The sequence below is a fragment of the Macaca thibetana genome, chromosome 3 (assembly GCF_024542745.1).
Source record: "Macaca thibetana thibetana isolate TM-01 chromosome 3, ASM2454274v1, whole genome shotgun sequence".
NCBI lineage: Eukaryota > Metazoa > Chordata > Mammalia > Primates > Cercopithecidae > Macaca > Macaca thibetana.
This window is the reverse complement of record NC_065580.1, coordinates 15,046,021-15,065,257: the sequence shown is the minus strand read 5'-3', so window position 1 is coordinate 15,065,257 and position 19,237 is coordinate 15,046,021. Positions and strand designations below refer to the sequence as shown.

Here is a 19,237-nt window from a genome sequence, read left to right as displayed (position 1 = left end):
TTGTGGAACACCTGTACAAACAAAAGAATGTGAAGTGTGTTTTAATAACTGGAAGATACTTAATGTGTTTTAACAACTGGAAGATACTTAAGAGACTAGTGGGGAGATATCATGAGCCTGGACACATCAAGTGGACCTAGGTACTTGAGGACCTTGAAAACCATGTTAAAAGCTTTAGCTGGGTTGCATCTTAATCAATGTGAAGTCACTGGAAGATTTTTATTTGGGTTTATTAGAAATTTTTTCAAAGTAATACATGCACAAGGTAAAAAATTAAATAGTACAGAAGGACTTAAAATGAAAAACACAGTTTCCCATCCCACCCTTTTTACATCTAGTCCCATTCCCTAGAGGTAATGCTTTTAACAATATTTATTTTAGATCGTCTGGTAACTAACTTTCTAACTTTAAATAATATGTTTGAGCAATAATTTCCTGACTTAGTGACTTTACACCATCTTTAATAATTCCCCATTACAAAAGATAAGGATTTAACTTACACTATCTCCACTTTCCTTTGTCCATCTCTCTCCAAAAGTCTGATAGTTACATCACTTTTTAATACATCTATTGGTTTGATTTATAGCTTTGAACAATATACTAATCCTCTAGTTCTTGTTCCATTAACTGAAGATCTTTTCATCCCCACTTTGAATATATAAGTATCTCTACCGTTGATTCCACCTATCTTCCTCTAATTCTCAATCTCTTTCTGCTTTCTTTCCCTTTGTCAGCATTAATTACTTTCAACTTCAGTTCTGAATAAAAAATGAAGCCTTTCACAGTTTGTCAATAGGCTGATCTGAACACTGAATACTAATAATGATATCAACATTATTTTGGCTAGATACTTCTTACTGAGAGCTTACTATATTTTCTTTCTAGGATATTTTCTTCCCTACACACCCAATATCATCATGCCTGTGCCATAGAAAAGGAAATGTACCTATCAAGCCTCTTCTTATTTTTCATGAATAACTCAAAATCATGCCTCATTTTATTTTGCTCTATAATTGGACCTGAATTTTTTGACATATTGTTGATTTGTCTTTTTCTTGACTAAATAACCTTCTCAAGCATCCCAGCTTCTCAATGATACCATCTATGGCACTGAATGCACATTCTTCCCAGAAAGCCCAAGACTGTGTTCTCATCTGAAATTAGTCTGCTGGATAGCTGTCACTCTAGAGTAAGACATCCTTTTGGATAACTGTCACTCTAGAATGAGACATCCTAAGTAAGGTCCACTGTTTTATAGATCCCATTTCTTCTTCTTTCTGCTGTTTTATGGATCCCATTCCTTCTTCTTTCCTGGTTTTCATCCTCATTTTGCTGGAGAGCTTCCTCAAGATACTTCCTCAGTAAGGGTGCAAAGGAGGGAGACTTTCTGAAAATTTGCCTGTCAGAAAATGTCTTCACTTTGATATTCTTCTTGACAGTTTGCCTTACTGTGAAATTCTAGGTATAAAAATTTTCCATAAGCTATGTGAAGATGTTGACCCATTGACTTCTGGCATTCAGTGTTGCTGATGATAAATCTGTCAGCAGTCTATTTCTCATCCATTTTTGTGTTGAGCTAATTGTGATGACCTCATTTGTTTTCTCCCTGGCCACTTTAATCTCTTCCTTCTATTCTTAATATTCCAAAATTTTACAATATTGTGTCTAGATGTAGATTTTATTGGGACCTCTAAATCTGGAGACTTAGCTTGCTCTGTTCTTCAATTCTTTTTCTTTTTACTTCTTCACCTACATTGTCTCTGTTCTCTCTTCCAGGAACTCCTAACATTAAATATTGATTGTCTATGTCTCTTTTCTTTCTTTATATTTTCTATCTCTTTTTGCTGTTTATCTGGAGAGATTCCCTCAACTTTATTTTCCAGACCGTATACCAAATACTTATAGCAGTCTTATTTTATTTTCAAAGAGATCTTCTTATTCTCAGTTTCCTCTTTCTTTTGCTGCTTTTTAAGAGACAGGGTCTCACTCTGTCCCCCAGGCTGGAGTACAGTGGCACCATCATGGTTCACTGTAGCCCTGAACTTCTGGGCTCAAGTGATCTTCCCATCTCAGCCTCCCAAGTAGCTAGGACCACAGGCACATGCTACCATGCTTGGCTAATTTTTAAAAATTATTTTGTAGAGACAGGGTGTTGCCATCTTGCCTAGGCTGGTCTCGAACTCCTGAGTTTTCTGTTTCTTTGTAGTATCCTGTTTTTCATCTTAAATACACCTCAACTCTCTCTGAAGATGGAATTAAAATTAAGTTATTCTTTCTACATTGTCTTTGTTTCCCTCAGAGTTTGTCATATCTTCAAGGCCCCTAATTCTATCTGGTGACTTTTCTTATTCCTCTTCCCTCCCCATCACCCATGTCTGGGAATTTCTAACTCACTATTCCCATTTAAGAATCAACATAACTGTTAACTTCTATAACAGTCAGCATGGGTTTCCTCTGCTGTTGTACGGTTAGGTCTGTTTCTTCAGCAAATCTCTTCTATACCTGAAGGCAACAGGCACTTGAGTAGGAGGTCTCAGCTGTCAGTAGAGAATCAGCTACTGGCTGGGGGCACTTATTTCCACTAGAAGATAAATTTTTTTCTGGAGCACCAACTCTTATATCTCTGCAGGCAGTCTGTTCAATTCCTTTATACAAACAACAGCAACAATAACAAGACATTTTTAATGGGTATCAATAGTGGAGACTGCCTGTGTTCTGTGCATAAGAGTTGGGGAAGAGTAGGAGAGGGCTCAATTTTACAACCGGAGTAATTCTTCAGTAGACAAACTTTTCAGGTGCTCAAGTCTCTTTGGGGTTATGTTGTTCAGATCAGCTTATATTTTATCTGAAAGGTTCTTCACTCTTTCATTATCATGTTTCATCCACTTTCTCTCTTCCAGAAATGTGCTGAGATCTTCTCCACTTATAACCAAATCCCTTCAGTTTTCTTTGCTGAGATGTGTCAATTCCTTTTTGCATTTCTTGACTTCAATTTCAGTGGGGCCTGGGGAGGGAGGGAAGGTAAACTTATGTTTAGTTCATTATCTCAAATTAGAAATTCCACTGGAGGCTTTTAGACACGGAAGTAACATGGATAACTTTATATTTTAAATATATCCCTGGGATGTACTGCTAAAAATATATTAAAGAGGGCAAGAATGGATACACATATTCTCAAAGATGGAGGTTCTAATTTCCTCTCTGAGAACCTGCAGTGTTTGGGATCTTTGGGAGTCAGGTACTTCACCGAAATAGTCCATCATTCAAAATCCAACAAACTAGAGAACACTTTCATGGTACCCTAGAAAGAATAACCCAGAACCTAAAAGATGTGGCTGATGCTAAAGGGCTCACTCCAGCACTATATATTGGGAAGCACTTCAGGAGCCTACCTTAAATTCTTTGAACTGTCATTTGGGATAAACAAAATGACTTTTTGTTCTGATAAAAATAGATGATGGGTAAGTATATGCAGCCAAAGCTCTGGCAAGTAGGGACATAATGATCCTTTGGTTTGCTGGTTGGCTTATTTATTTACCCATTGATTGGGTCATTCAAAGCACTGTAGTTATGAATGCCCATTCTATAATCAGAATGCCTGAATTCAAATCCCAGATCAACCACTTATTAGCAATATAGCCTCAGATAATTTACCTTATCTTCATTAAATTCAGTTCTGTTTCATAAAATAAAATGAGAGTGATAATAGTTGCCATGTCATGAGATTATTGTGAAGATTAAATGAAACAATCTATATAAAGGAATCACTACAATAACTGGTATACACCTAATAATTGATAACAATTATTTTAAATGTTGAACAAATATCCAATGTCTAATGTTTAAAGCAGCTAGGCAATGGATATTCATGCAATCAGGAGAAATAATCCCAGGACTGACAAATAACATTATAAAGAAATCTACTGGGAGGCCGAGGTGGGTGAATCACCTAGATCAGGAGTTTGAGACCAGCCTGGCCAACACGGCGAAACCCCATCTCTGCTAAAAATACAAAAAAATTAGCTGGGTGTGGTGGTGGGCGCCTGTCATCCCAGCGACTCGGGAGGTTGAGGCAGGAGAATCGCTTGAACCTGGGAGGTGGAGGTTGCAGTGAGCTGAGACCGTGCCATTGCACTCCAGCCTGGGCGACAAGAGTGATACTCCATCTCAAGAAAAAAAAAAAAATCCAAAGAAAAAACTCTATAGGTCAAATCTTACAGTCTACATATCTACCCAATTACCAATTAAGCAAATAAAATGATATATTAAAATAATTAAAATAAACAGTGAGCTAAAGAAAAACTGGCTGGATGTATATGACATCAATCAAAAGGAGCCAACTTTAGTTAAAACTATAAAGAAATAGGGGATTCTGAATAAAATTAAAAGGAAGTAAGTTTGGGTGAACTCTATCCAATTATCTTGTTTCAAAGTAAAGTCCTCTATGTGTGTGGACTTTGTCTGCCAAACTGGTGAGTAACTCGACAGGGGCTGTGTCTTGAATCTGCGTTACAGAAATATAAACACTGTCATGAAACCAGATACACTCTGTTTGTTAAGGCCAAATGTCATTATGGAATTGATCTCGTTTCTTCAAGACATCTAGTCTTGATTTAATCAAAGAAGGAATTGGATCTGTAAGATAGAACTGGGTAAGGAGATCCAAGGAAGAGCTCCAAATTCACAATGGGGTTCTTATAAATAGCTTTACAAATCTAAGTTTAAAAAACTAAAATTTTTAGCTATTTTTAAAAAACCTATTGTTAATTTCTAAATTCTCTTCCTTTCCTCTCTTCTCTAGAGCTCTTCCTTTAGATTCATAAGGCAACATAGCAGAATCCTTTCAGAGGTTGCTGTATAAAGTGCAACATGGGCTAGGATTAACTACAACCGCCTCTGTAAATATAATCTAAAAGTCAAGTCTAGCTCATAAAAATGATCAGTCAATTCGATAATAATAATGGCAGCAGACGTTTTCTCAACACCTACTACCTGCCAGGGACTGTTCCATTGCTTTTTAGAGGTCTTATAAAATGTAATCTTCACAATAATCCTATGAGATAGATACTATTTTAAAGATGAGAAAACTAAATCAAGTGAAGTTAAGGAAATTGCCAGGGTTATACAATTCGTGGGTGAAAGAACCAGAATTTGAACACAGGCAAGCTACTTGTAGAGTTATCCTAACCTCTAAATTCTGGAGAGAGGATGGAAAATAGTAAGCTCATTATCCTGTGGACCAGCATAAAATAGAAAAACCCCTTAGATGACATGCTCTGCAGACCTCACAAGCTTCTTCAGAATTTATCAGTCTGAACCTCCAGACAACCCTGTGAACTGGGAATTTTTATCCCCATTTTACACACAGGAAATGAGAGTACCAAGTTGAAATGACTTTCCCAAGAGCTAACCCTACCTAGTTCTGGGCTCTTCCCACTATACCAGAATGCTTGTCTAGCACTTTGAAAACTGCTCAAGTCACAAAATATATGCGCCCATCCGGGAGCTGTCTGGGTCTCATGGTAAATTTGTGTTCCAGTTGAGTTTTATGGTCAAGTTTTTGGAACAACTGATCAAAAACAAAAGCCCAAAGGGAGTCCTCAGGATGCCAACATGAGAACTACCCCCTCTGGGCTATGGCCTATGATGGTGAATCAGGGCTGATATAGAAGCAGGTGCCAAAGCTCTCAGAACTGGGCCAGTGCAGGGTTAGGAGGGAATGTGGCAGCTGAGAGCAGAGGAATAAGATGCAGAAACAGAAGCCCTTGCACCTGAGAAATTCTGATTCCACTTTTGGCTGTGTTCTGAACCCACTTCCTAGAGACAGAAGTCGGTAATAAGGTATAAGGCAATGAACTAAGAGGACAAGGCCAGACCCTGGTAGGCAGAGGTAGAGGAATGAATCCCCACCTCTGCCTACCTCCCCAAACCTCTCTACCTGCCACCTCGATGGGCACTCCTTACATCTGTGTGAGGAGGTACAATTTCATAATATTTTCCTTCCATTCAGGCAGATAGGCCAGGCTGGTAGCCACTTCCTTCTGGATGGGCCAGGCCCAGGCCTCAAAGAACGGAGCCAGGTTCTTCTGCACTTGGTGGGAGAACATCTTGACCCACAGATTCATTTTGTCAACATTATCTGTGGGTAAGTTGGTCTGGTTCCTGTACTCGGTGAAGAGACGGATGAATGGCTCCCAACCAAAGGCTTCCTGTAGCTGGAAAGAGAAAGAAAAATACAGGTGAGATTGAGAAATAAAAGAGGGTCCAACAAGAACCACTATAATAAGTGAACTTAGTGTATGTAACCCCTTACCCATCAGCTTCACGTCTATCACCGACCTGCTCTCCTCCATTTTGCCTACTGGCCTCATGCCCTGCTCTCCCACATTCTAATCTTAGGAAGGGCCTTGGGACCAGCACGGTGCTCAACACCAAGTGAACACTCAATCAGTGAGGGCCATGGTAATAACTGCAATGCTTAATATCAATATTTTCTACCACTGTCATTATCCATATATCCCACTAGATCATGCAAATGGAGATACGATATTACACAAGGATTTAAAATGGGCAGAATTGGAAAAATCCTCTTATCTCTCAAGAGTTGAAAAGTGAAACCTCAATAATAGGGAAACTTCCACCTCATCCTGGCACAAAGAAATCCTCATTAATCATAGATCTTTGTCAATGTGCAAGGCTATTAAAATGGCCTTTGGGGAAAAAAGTGACTTGGATAGAAGTAGAAGACTACAGATTGTCTGGGTAACTAGAATTAAGAGTGAGTTGTAATTTTTGATAAAGGCAGCCATCCTGAGGCTGTTGAGTTACAGAGCTTGAATTATGAAGCACTTGAGCAGTTCTCCAGACCAACTTCACATTTATTTCACCAGTGAGAAACTTGGTGTTCCTGGGGCAAAGCAGCCATAACAAGGTGGAAGTGGAGCCTCGCTGGCTGTTTCCCATAATTCTCATGGCAGTGGGAATGAATAAGAGAGCCTCCAGCAGGTGGAAGAACCAGAATAGTGCATGCTTGGCCTGAGACTGAGTTCTGAAATTCAAGGTGATGAAACTCTCCAGTTTCATGCCAGGAACTGATCCAGGCATTGCAGGGAGGGAACTGGGCATTAAACAACTGGTCAAAGGCAAGGCCACCTCCTTGTCCAGGTCAGTGAGGACTCTTGGACTGCCTACATAACGGGGACTCTGAGGCATGGCCAAGGCATAATGAGAAGATGGTACATTCATCTAAGGAAAAAAACGTAAGTCATAGCCTATGGATTATGTGTATGGGGGAGGGGAGACTGGTTTTAGATAGCTATTAAGTAGGAGAGTTTGGCTTCAGTCTCAGGTATGTCTGGCTTTAAAGCCAGAGACAGTGAGTACATATATAGTACTTTATTTGCCTCTACCATTTTTAACCTTTCTCAGTGCTTTCTATTTACTATCATGTAGCTCTATGGGGTGGAAGGTGAGGCTCAGGCAATTAAATCCACTTGAGGGTCATGCAAAGCGATACACGGAGAGACATCATCAATACGACTGTCACAGTTGGACTTTGTCAGGGCCCCCATATCCTGGTGTGGGAGACAGGGGCCATGGGAGGTCTTCTGGGCCACTAGAATATTATCTGACAGTTCCCCAGATGGTCCCCACAGTAGGGGTCCCCCGTCACCTGCCATTCTTGCCCAGTACCTGTAAATACGTTTCCAGTGCGGTCCATGCATTCCAGTTTTTCACATTGGGACCCTTGCTCAGGTAGATTCTGACTCTTTTCTCCCGAACTGGGGGCCACAGAGCAATATTGGCACGGCTTCGAGGAATGCCCAAGACCGTCTCATGCACATACACACACCACAGGTTGCAGGTGGCCTCGGTGGTGTGTGGTGGGAACTCCCACTCCTGCCGCTGCTGGTTGCGGCCCAGCTCGTGGACGGGGCCCCACAGCCCCTTGGTTCTGATGAGCTTCTCGTTGATGAGCTCCTGCACTGACTCCAGATGGCACATGATGGGGTACCCTGCATGCATCCAGCCTGGAAAATGCAGGAGGGAAGAGAGAGTTAGGGTCCTCCCCATTTAACTGGTAACATTCTTCTGTGTATTGTGTCTGTTTGAAAACAGTAACCCCAGCCAAATTCCAGCACACCATAACGCTCAGAAAAGCAACCCAAACCCAAACCCTGCTAGGTGTTCCTTCTCCTCTTCTCATTCTGTAAGAATTCCATCATCTTCACTCTGACACAAAATAGTGCGATTATGGAAGGAGACGCAGCTTAGAGATAAGGAGCCATTCATGTTACCATTCAATTTTTCTATTTTGATGAGGATGCCTTATCCATGGGAACCTGTGTCACTATAACCTTTTCTCAAAATTCAGAGCTCTTTAAGGTAGCTCCTCTCTCACTGTTCAGATATGGCGTTGCCACATCAACACAAGTTTACAGTGAGCATCTGTATAAGAGAAGAAAATGAGGGTCCAGAGAAATTCCCATGTTTCTTTAATGTCTGTATATTTCCCTCATTTTTCATGTTCCTTGACCATAGGCAAAGATCACTTTATTCAGTGTGTTCATAAAGTTGTAAAATATCCCTGTTCCATCCCAACAATTCTGACCTAGGTCAAGGCCCTCTGCCATTTTTACTGGCTTGAAGTCCCTGATGAATGCCTGTGAAAGCTCAGGTGGCATTTCTTGATGTCCTTGACATGCTGACATAAACTGTTATATATATATTATATATATATTTCCTTCCCATTTAAATATCAAGGATACATCTATATGTCTTGCTAGCAAAATATGTTTCCCCTAATGGCTGCCTACTGCATGGCTGATGAAGCACAGGAAGGCGCTCGGAGGCAGCATGCACAGAGGGTTTGCTTGGAGCACCCACCCACTGAAATCTGCACGTCGGCAACAATCCTCTGAGGCAGGCGCAAAGGGAAGGGCTCAGCTCCCAGTCGTGCCACAGCCTGCATCACCTCGTCCCAGAGGCGGAGCAGCGGCTCAGGGTTCTCCAGAGTACGAAGATTTGCGGTCGGCACGGTCAGAATGATGTTGTCCGTGGCCAGCTCTCCCCAGGGCCCTGGATTCTCCTGGATACGCCTCTTCCACTCCTCCAGGGTGGTCTCCCCTAGGAAGAGAGATCATGGAGCTTGAAATCCTTTCCCAAATCCCACAAATGACAACATACAGCTTGGACTCCAGGAAGAGAACACCAAAATCATGAACTGCCACATCCCTCCTCTTTTTGAAAAAAATTAATTTAAAGTTCCGGGATACGTGTGCAGGACATGCAGGTTTGTTCCATAGGTGAAAGTGTGTGATGGTGGTTTGCTGCACCTATCAACCCATCACCTAGGTATTAAGCCCAGCATGCATTAGCTATTTATCCTGATGCTTTCCCTCCATCTGCCCTGCTACCCACCCCACTGATATGCCCCCATGTGTGTTGTTACCCTCCCTGTGTCCATGTGTTCTCACTCTTCAGCTCCCACTTACAAGTAAGAACACGTCGTGTTTGGTTTTCTGTTCCTGCATTAGTTTGCTGAGGCCATATCCCTTTTCTCTATGCTTTTTCTATGAAGTCCCCAAGGATGTGGTTTGGTCTTTATCTGTACAACCCCAAAGCCGAATCTAAGGAAGCTGACCCTCCTTCCTCTATTAGTCCATGTCTCTCTCCTTGTGCATTAAACAGGCTTTAGTCACCTCCTGGACTCCCACGCTCTCTGGAGTCATCCCAGTTCTTCCCCTTCCCTTGGGAGCACCCAGGGCTTCCACTCACCCAGCTTGTAGTATGGAGCATGCACAGCCCCCTTCACGGTGATGGGCACAGAACCCAGTTTGCTGTTCTGAGGCACAATTATATAGAGGAGTCCACCCCAGAGGCACGTGATCGATTTTGTGGGTTTGTCCAAGCAGCACCGGTTAATTACGAGTGGGCCTCGGAAAAGCTTGCTGGCCCTGGTCAGGTCATCTGTGTGGCAGCCGATCTGTATCTGGAGCAGAGAGATTCCCCCCACAGAGTCACCATGGGACACGAATGGGTGGAAGAAGAGAGCCCAGCAAGGGACTCAGGATGGGTCATTCAGCCATGACCCCACGCGAGCCCAGCCTTCCCACCACTGATGAACCATGTGTGATACCCCCGCGAAACTGTAGCATTCCTTGGGGCATATGGGCTGAAGAATGTATAAATATTTTCCCAAGGCATTCAAACAGCTCCATAATGGGTCATGTTAGATAGATATTAATGTGAGGAGTGCCAGGTGTAACCTATAAGGCCAATTCTGAGGAGGGCTGACTCCCATGCCCAGTCCTCTGGTGTTGCTAACAAATAGAACACTCGGTCGCCTATCTCATGGTGGTGATTCCGGCATTTGGAATGGGGCAGAGGGAACCCTGCCTTTTGCTGATCAGAGAGAGGGCCCAGTGGGAGGCGGTGTAATCTGGCTAAGATAGTGGAGGGTTGATTCAGTTTCTCCCCTTTCTCCAAGCTCTCTTCCTGGGCAGGTACTTGGCAGAGTCCTAGGATTCTTTTCCCTGGGTTTATGCTCACCAAGTTCCAGGATAGGCACAGGTACAGAATAGATGCTAACCATCACAGTGACCCTCAAGGGGGATAGGGAAGGACAGCAAGCTCATTTTGCAAATGGGGTGTATCTCTACGTGAAACTGACAGAGGGAAGGTGAACTGGGCAATTGAGGAATGGTCTTGGGTGTCACGGGGAAGAAGCCAAAGTCAGAAAGACCTTGTGCTACCATGGGAATGGATACGGAGATGAACAGTGAACTCAGATTTACTGAATGCCTACTCTGTGCGAGGTTACCTTCCATTTCATATCTCTTATTCCCTACTCTAGGATGTAAGTCAAAAGCACAAAACTTAAGAGCCAGAAATTAGTTAGGTACGAGTCCTGGGCACTTATTTGTATTAGCTCTATACATTTCAATCAATCAATCAATCAATCAATCAGCTTTTCTGCACCTTAGTTACTTCATCCTTAAAACAAGGGTAAAATCACCTGCTCTGTATTACCAACAGGGCTTTGTGAGGATCAAATAAGATACTGACTGTGCTAGGAAAAGCCTTTGGGTTGCATGTCACATGGTGAGGTGGGGCATGGCCTTACCTTCAGGTCGGCAGAGGCAGCAGCTTCAGGCAGTGAGACTTCTATAATTTGCCTTCCAGGTATGTAGAGCCCAGTACTCATCCAGCAATATCTGGTGCCTGCCAAAAGCAGGAGGGGTAGGCAGACTTTATCCCTCCTCCATGATGCCATCTCCACCCAGCGTCACCAGAGACCCCTCATAAGCACATATCTTCCCCTTCATGCTGCCCCGACTCAACTCTTCCAAACAGTACTTAAAATCCCAACCCTTATCTTCTTCAAAGTTCATGGTAAAAAATGGAGACCACCCTCTGGACATGATCGGGTCCGTGAAATGGACTGCTGACGTCAGCCTGTCCCCATTCCTCCGTTCCCGTAATACTGAGCTCCCAACCCTTGTTCCTTACCTGGATTGGTGCAGTTGACCTCGACGGTGATAGGAGATTCTGAGGGGCGCAGATAGGGGCTGCTGTACATATCTTCAATTTCTGGGACTAACAGAGAGAGGTCACTTCCGGAGTGGGCCAGCCCTGTGGCCAGGGAAAGCATAGCACCCCTGCAGCAGTCATTGATAACAGGGTTCTCTCGGGTTGCTACTGGGAGCCGGTATCGACTTAGCAGCTTCCTCAGGAGTCGATGCACAGACATGTAGGCAGGGATCTCTTCTGCGGGAATCTGCAGGAAAGCTGCACCATCTGGTCCCAGCTTTGCCAACCAGCCCTTTTCCACATTTCCTCTCTTCCTGCCCATTATAACCTGGAACTCGGCCAAGGTGGAGCGGAAGTGATAGGTCCTTATCCCTGCTTTAGGAGTACGAAAGGGCCCTGGATTGAGGCTTTGGCTTGTAATGCTGATGCCAAAGGGGTTGAGGAGGAGGTTTCCTGGGAATCGAGCCAAAGGGGACACTCCGGGATTCTTGAAGGCCCACCACCAGGCTTGGGCTCCAACAAACAGCCCGCCACCCTCTGCTACAAACTCCTGCAGTTCTTTGACCCCCACTTCGCTCACGGGTTCAAAGCAATAGACACTTGCATCACTGGTCAGATTGGGCTCGATGCTGGTGTCTATGCCCCCCACTGCGAGGAGGCCACTCAGGGTTCTCAGCTCTGTCTGCACCACGATCTTGCCTCTGCGGCCCCCATCCAGCCAGCGGACGGCATTGAGCAGAAAGGGGCCCAGTTTACCAACGGTGAATAATACCTTATGGCCAGTCACAACCACCCGGCCCCGGCCATAGCGGGCAGCCGCTATAACACAGCCATGGTAGGAATCTAACCCTAGAGGAAAGGCTAAAGCCCCATGCACTAGCAGCTGGGATGGGAAACAATCCGAGTTGCTGATGTCCAGCTCTGAAATCCCATGCAGAAGCTCCTCTCTGTCCTCGGAGAGGTCATCTTCACAACTGCAAAAGACACATGCATTCTTTATGAGGTACAGTTCTGTACAAAGCTGTTAGAACAGTGGACAGCATACAGTGAGTGCTATAGATGTGTTAACTTTGCTAATATTGTTGTTTTGAGTTCTTAGGGGAAAGTTGGGAGAACAAAATGGACACATCTGACCTCACTGGGTATGGAGACTTGTTGGAGGGGTGGCAGAGGGACTCAGTGTTAATTCTGCTCTGCTCATTCTTAGAGTACAAATTCTCCAATGGAAATTGCAAAGGGAGCCCTGCTGTGTTTACCCAATACCATGTCTTAAATACTCCAGATTTAAGTTCATGGTTATTTCAACCCTCTAAGCAATACATATATAAAAAAAAGAATGGGAAATCGTGGTTTTTTTTTTTTTTCCTTGTAAGGCGTCTTATTTATAAATGCAGGAAATTGCTGCTAATTTCCTACAAATAAAGTCTGGAAGGCCAAGTCAGTAGTGCTAGTGAAGAATCATTATCTCAAAAGGTGGGGTAGGGGAACTGACTGGCCTCAACTCTAGTGGGAACTTCTGGTTACTGGAGCCCAAGAGGACTTTACTGTCTGCATCTAGAACTCCACTTGTTCACTGCCTGCCCAACAGAAGCGATGCACATCCATGCTATAAGGTTTTGCTCAGCACCATCTGTTTACTGTCTGTGGGTAGTAACCCAGCCCTAGAAGTCCTCAAGATGCCCACAGATCCGAACTGAGATGGAACACTGGATAAGGTGGGGTTAAGGAGTAGAGTGGCTTCTCTAGCTTGAGATTCCAGAGTTGGTTCTGTCACTTTTGTTAGGTAAAGCTATGGCAATTGTATAGCAGGATGCAGCTGTAAGATAACACCAAAAAATAGGGGTCAGGTAGACAACAAATTTGCAGTATTCGTGCTGTACTCTCTATGGCTGGCAGAGCTCTACCGATGGGAAAGCTATGGTCGTCTTAGCAAAAGATACAGCTACCACCATACTAATTGGCAGATGAGTCTCTAACTCCATAAACAACTATCATTAACATCATTCAACTATCTCTTCTTGCTCTGTTTTGAGGCTTACCAAACAACTCTGTGATTATAATATTGCTTTCCATGATCACCTGCCTAATGAGAGAAAGAAGTCACTGGCTAGGCCAACCAGAATATTCTAGATTTGTAACATTGATTTATTTTATTCAAGCAACATTTTGGATAGTCTGTATTTAATTTGGTGACTCTAAAATTTTTTTAAAATTCATTTTTAATTGTAGTACTTTAAACATGTATGCAAAATTTAATGAAAAATGTGTTTTAGTTCTCATAATTAGAGTTCTGTTTATACATTTTTTTCCTCTTTTATTTTTGATTTTTTAATTTAATGGAGAGGGGGGCTCACTATGTTGCTCAGATTGGTCTTGAACTCCTGGGCTCAAGCAATCCTCCTGCCTTGGCCTCCCAAAGTGCTGGGATTGTAGGCATGAGCCATGGCACCTGGCCTTCTTTACAGATTTCATGCAATTATTTTTTTTTTAAGAGTAAAATCAGTGAAGAGGTGGGCTACTGTGCTCTAAGTGAATACATCAGCTTCAGGATTTCTACACGAGTCTACTGACAAGATGAGAGATATTAAACCTGCAAAGCTGAGATTCAGACACTGAGTTATTAGAACTTCATCTGAACAATGAGACTACATGAGGTCTTGCTCAGTGCTTAGCCAGGGGGCACCCTGGGAGGCATCTGTCTATTAGTTCCAACAGCCATGATTTATATACAGTAGGGGCTAAGTAGTTTTTTCATATATTGAAAAAATGAGTTGGATTTTACTTTTCTTCCTTACCCTCTTCTGAAGTGAAACAAAAGTTATTTAAAAAAATAAATCCTGGTGAAACCCTGTCTCTACAAAAATACAAAAATTAGCTGGGCATGATGGCAGGTGCCTATAATCCCAGCTATTCAGGAGGCTGAGGCAGGAGAATTGCTTGAACCCAGGAGGTGGAGGTTGCAGTGAGCTGAGATCGTGCCAATGCACTCCAGCCTGGGCGACAGAGTGAAACTCCGTCTCAATATAAATAAATAAATAAATAAATAAATAAATCCATAATAGCACGGGATTTTGAGAAGAGTGCCATCTGCAAACTGGGATAGTGGGGACATTTATAAAAAATATAAATCAAATGGAATCTGATTGATCAGAAAGCCATGAGAACAGAAGACTCTAACTGCATACATGTGAAAGAGAAGATCAGGAGAACAAAGGACCAAGGATTATCATTTGTCCCAAGAAAATGCTCTGCAGTAATCAATAATGATCAACCTAGGATTTAAATGTAATTTAAAATTTAAATAGACAAGAACCACCAAATATTTGACGAGAATTAACAGCATGAAAGAGAAGCACCCAACTAAACTCCCAAGGGAACAACAGCAACAAATGGAGAAGAACGTTCTAAGTATGAATTGCATGTCATCAGAAAGTTCTAAGAAGATATATTACCTCTCTCTTGGAAAAATGGGACAGGCTACTCTAAAAAGTTATTGATTAGGCTGGGCGCGGTGGCTCACGCCTGTAATCCCAGCATTTTGGGAGGCCGAGGCGGGCGGATCACAAGGTCTGGAGACTAAGACCATCTGGCTAACACGGTGAAACCCTGTCTCTACTAAAAATACAAAAAAAATAGCCAGGCGCGGTGGCGGGCGCCTCCTGCTACTCGGGAGGTTGAGGCAGGAGAATGGCGTGAACTGGGGAGGCAGAGCTTGCAGTGAGCCGAGATCACGCCACTGCATTCCAGCCTGGGTGACAGAGCAAGACTCCGTCTCAAACAACAACAAAAACAAAGAAACAAAAAAAGTCAAATAGGAAAAGAGAATAAAACAATGGTGGCTACTAGGGATGAGGAGGGGAGGAAACAGGGAGGAGTACGTCAGAGGGTGGAAATTTTCACTTAGGTAGAATGAATAAGCCTAGATAACTATGGATGACATGAAGACTATCTTGAATAATGTATACTGAAATTTTGCTAAGAGAGTAGGGTGCTTTTGCCACACACATATTGAACAGAAGTAACTACGGAAGGTGATGGATATGTAAATTTGTCTGATTATGGTAACCATTTTGCTCTGTATATCAAAACTTGTTGTACACTTAAATATATATAGTAAAGTAAATTAAAAATGGTAAATGGGTTGATTTAAATATAAAAAAGAAAAGAGCAAGTTTCAAAAATTTATGCATCGTATGCTATGTTTAATTTGTGAAATATCTGGAACAATATGTATCTATGCACATATACTTCCATCAAAAACAAACAGAGAAAAAAAATAAAGAAACTAATGAAATTGGGTACCTACAGGAGTTACTGGGAACAGATTACAAGTAATAGGGAAGAGAATGAGACTTCTTTAATTGCACCCATTTAAATGGTGTTGAAATTTCAAACATGCCCATTTTTAACAATCATCTTCATTGATGTGATAAAATTCACAAAGTACATCTTGATGAGCTTTTGCTAAGTTTATACATCTGAGTAACCGCCACTACCACCACCACAGTGAAAATATACAACTTTTTTATCACTCTCAAAAGCTACCTTTTGCCCCAGTATGATCAATCCAGGTCCCACACACAACCACAGGCAACTACTGATGTACTTTCTATCCATAAACATTAGATTTGTCTTTTCTAAAGCTTCATATAATGTAATAATAAAGTATGTACTCCTTTGAGTTTGGCTTCTTTCACTCAGAATAACTTCGTGAGAACCATGCATACTGTGGCACTATCCATAATGCATCCTCATCTATGGCTGTGTATTATGCCATCCTGGGGATAGTCTCCACTTTGTTAATCCTGTCATCTGTTGATGGACATTTGGGTAGTCTTTGGTTTGGGCTTGCTGCCCTAAACATTAATGTACAAGTTTTTGTGTGGACATGTTTTCCTTTCTCTTGGATAAAGGGTGATGAAATGGCTAAATTGTATGTTAATTGTCACTTAACTTTATATGAAATTGCCAAACCATCTTCCAAAGTGGTTGTGTCATTTTATATTCCCACTGGCGATGTATAAAACCACATTCTTGTCAACAATTCATATAGTGAGTCTTTAATTTTAGCCATTTTTATGGTGCCATAGGGTATTTCATTGTGATTTTAGTTTTTGCATTTCTCTGAGGATTAATGATACAATCATATGGGCTTTTTGGCCTTTTATATTTTATCTTTTGTGAAATGTGTTAAAATATTTAGGCTTAAAAAAAAAACAAACTTGCAGGATGTGGTATCTCATGCCTATAATCCCAGCACTTTGGGAGGCCAAGGCAGGACTGCTTGAGCCCAGGAGGCTGAGAACAGCCTGGGCAATATGGCGAGACTCCATGTCTAAAAAAATTTTTTTAAATGGCCAGGTGTGGTGGTGTGCACCTGTAGTCCCGGCTACTCAGGAGACTGAGGAGAAAGGACTGCATGAGTGCCATGTTTGTGCCACTGCACTTCAGCCTGGGACAGAAAGGGAGACCCTGTCTCAGGAAACAGAAACAAAAACAAACAAACATGGGTGGTCTTATTATTGGAATGTAAGAGTTCTCTCTGTATTCTGAATGCAAGTCCATTGTCAGATGTAAGTATTGCGAATATTTTTTTTCCAGTCTGCGGCTTGCCTTTTTGTTTCCTTAATACTGACTATTGAACTGAAGAAGCTATTTACTTTTAAAAAATAACGCTCAGGCCGGGCGCGGTGGCTCAAGCCTGTAATCCCAGCACTTTGGGAGGCCGAGACGGGCGGATCACGAGGTCAGGAGTTCGAGACCATCCTGGCTAACACGGTGAAACCCCGTCTCTACTAAAAAAATACGAAAAACTAGCCGGGCGAGGTGGCGGGCGCCTGTAGTCCCAGCTACTCGGGAGGCTGAGGCAGGAGAATGGCGTGAACCCGGGAGGCGGAGCTTGCAGTGAGCTGAGATCCGGCCACTGCACTCCAGCCTGGGCGACACAGCGAGACTCCGTCTCAAAAAAAAAAACAAACAAACAAAAAAAAAAACAAAAAAAAACCGCTCAATTTATTAATCTTTTCCTTTTATGGTTTATGTACTTTTTGTGTTCTATGTAGGCAAAAATTGCAAAGGTCAAGGTCACAGATATTTTCTCCTATGTTTTCATTTAGAAGTTTTTAAAATTTAGCTTTTGCATTTAGGTCTAGATCTATTTTTAAATATTTGCTTTTATGGAGTGGGGTGAGGGTCACAATTCACCAGTTGTTCCAGAACCATATGTTGAAAAGACTGTCATTTCCTCATTGAATTACCTGAGCAACTTTGTCAAAAAACAATTGACCATAAATCTGTGGGTCTATCTCTAAACTATCTGGTCTGTTTCATTGATCTGCATGTCTATCTTTATGCCAATATCAAAGTGTTTTGACTACTTCATCTCTGTAAAAAGTCTTAAAACTAGCCTGTGTTAGTTCTATTTCATTTGTATATTTTTAGAATCAATTTGAACTATGGACTGCATTAAATCTGTAGGTTAATGGGGGGAAACTGACATCTTAAAATATCAAGTTTTCTGATCCATCAACATGGTATATTTCTCCATCTCTTTAGGTTTTATTTAATTTCTCTCAAAGATGTTTTGTAGTTTTCACCATACAGGTCTCATGACATATCTTGTTAACTTTAACACTTATTACTTCATAATTTGGGTTCTATTCTAAATGTTGTATTTTTAAATTTTAATTACCAATTGTTGGTTGCTAATATATTAAAAAAGTAATTGGTTTTTGTAAATTGATTTTTGTATCTTACAACCATGTTAAAATTAATTATTATAGTTTTTCTGTAGATATTTTAGGATTTTTTTTTACATAGATGATCATGCTTTTTGCAAATACTTATAAAAATAAAATAATTCCATTCTAGGAAATGCTCTGCTGACTTCATGTTTAAATGGATCTTGTCATTTAAAAATCTTCTAAATGTGTAAAATACTTTTTTCTTTTAAATTTGTTTTCTGACACCAAGATTCAATAATTTCCTGTCTTTTGGCTCAGTGTTCTAGAAAAACAAAACACATATATAAATTTTTATTTTTAGTTTCCAATCTCTATGCCTCATTTTCCTTGCCTTATTACACTGGGTAGGACCTGTAGCACAATGTTGAATAGAAGAGGTGAGAGCAGGTATTATTCCTTGTCTTGTTCTCAGTCTTAGGGGGAAATGTTCAGTATTCACCATTAAGAATATTTTTAACTATATATTTTTCATAGACATTTTTATCAGGTTGAAGAAGTTCCTTTTTATTTCTCATTTGCTGAAATTTTATCATAATTTGGTATGATTTGGTATTGAATTCGGTCAATATTTTGTATGTGTATTATTGAATTATATGGTTTTTCTTCTTCTTTTTTTTTTTTTTTTTTTTTTTTTTTTGAGACAGTCTCACTCTGTTGCCCAGGCTTAGTACAGAGGCACGATCTCAGCTCACTGCAACCTCCGCCTCCCAGGTTCAAATAATTCTCACGCCTCAGCCTCCCCAGTAGCTGGGACTGCAGGCACACACCACCATGCCCAGCTAACTTTTATATTTTAATAGAGGCAGTGTTTCACCATGGTGGTCAGGCCGGTCTCAAATAAACTCCTGATCTCAAATGATCCACTCACCTTGGCCTCCCAAAGTGCTGGGATTACAGGTGTGAGCCACCATGCCCGGTTTTTCTCATTCATTCTATTAATATGGTGAGTTAATCTGATTATT

General features: G+C 41.6%; 1 protein-coding gene across 3 annotated transcripts in view; it reads right to left on the bottom strand.

The window, feature by feature from the left end:
- Positions 1-212: 212 nt before the first annotated feature.
- The window catches only part of TCAF1 (TRPM8 channel associated factor 1), a 52,189-nt gene continuing 33,164 nt past the window's right edge, over positions 213-19,237 (bottom strand). For all 3 annotated transcript variants that reach the window (XM_050784921.1, XM_050784918.1, XM_050784920.1), the window contains exons 3-9: positions 11,512-12,506; positions 11,126-11,223; positions 9,778-9,991; positions 8,887-9,126; positions 7,693-8,030; positions 5,965-6,215; positions 213-3,004 (exon numbers count right to left, since the gene is read on the bottom strand). In XM_050784921.1, the coding sequence (XP_050640878.1) occupies positions 2,995-3,004; positions 5,965-6,215; positions 7,693-8,030; positions 8,887-9,126; positions 9,778-9,991; positions 11,126-11,223; positions 11,512-12,506 (2,146 nt within the window). In that variant the 3' untranslated portion in view covers positions 213-2,994. The remainder of the gene's footprint in view (positions 3,005-5,964; positions 6,216-7,692; positions 8,031-8,886; positions 9,127-9,777; positions 9,992-11,125; positions 11,224-11,511; positions 12,507-19,237) is intronic.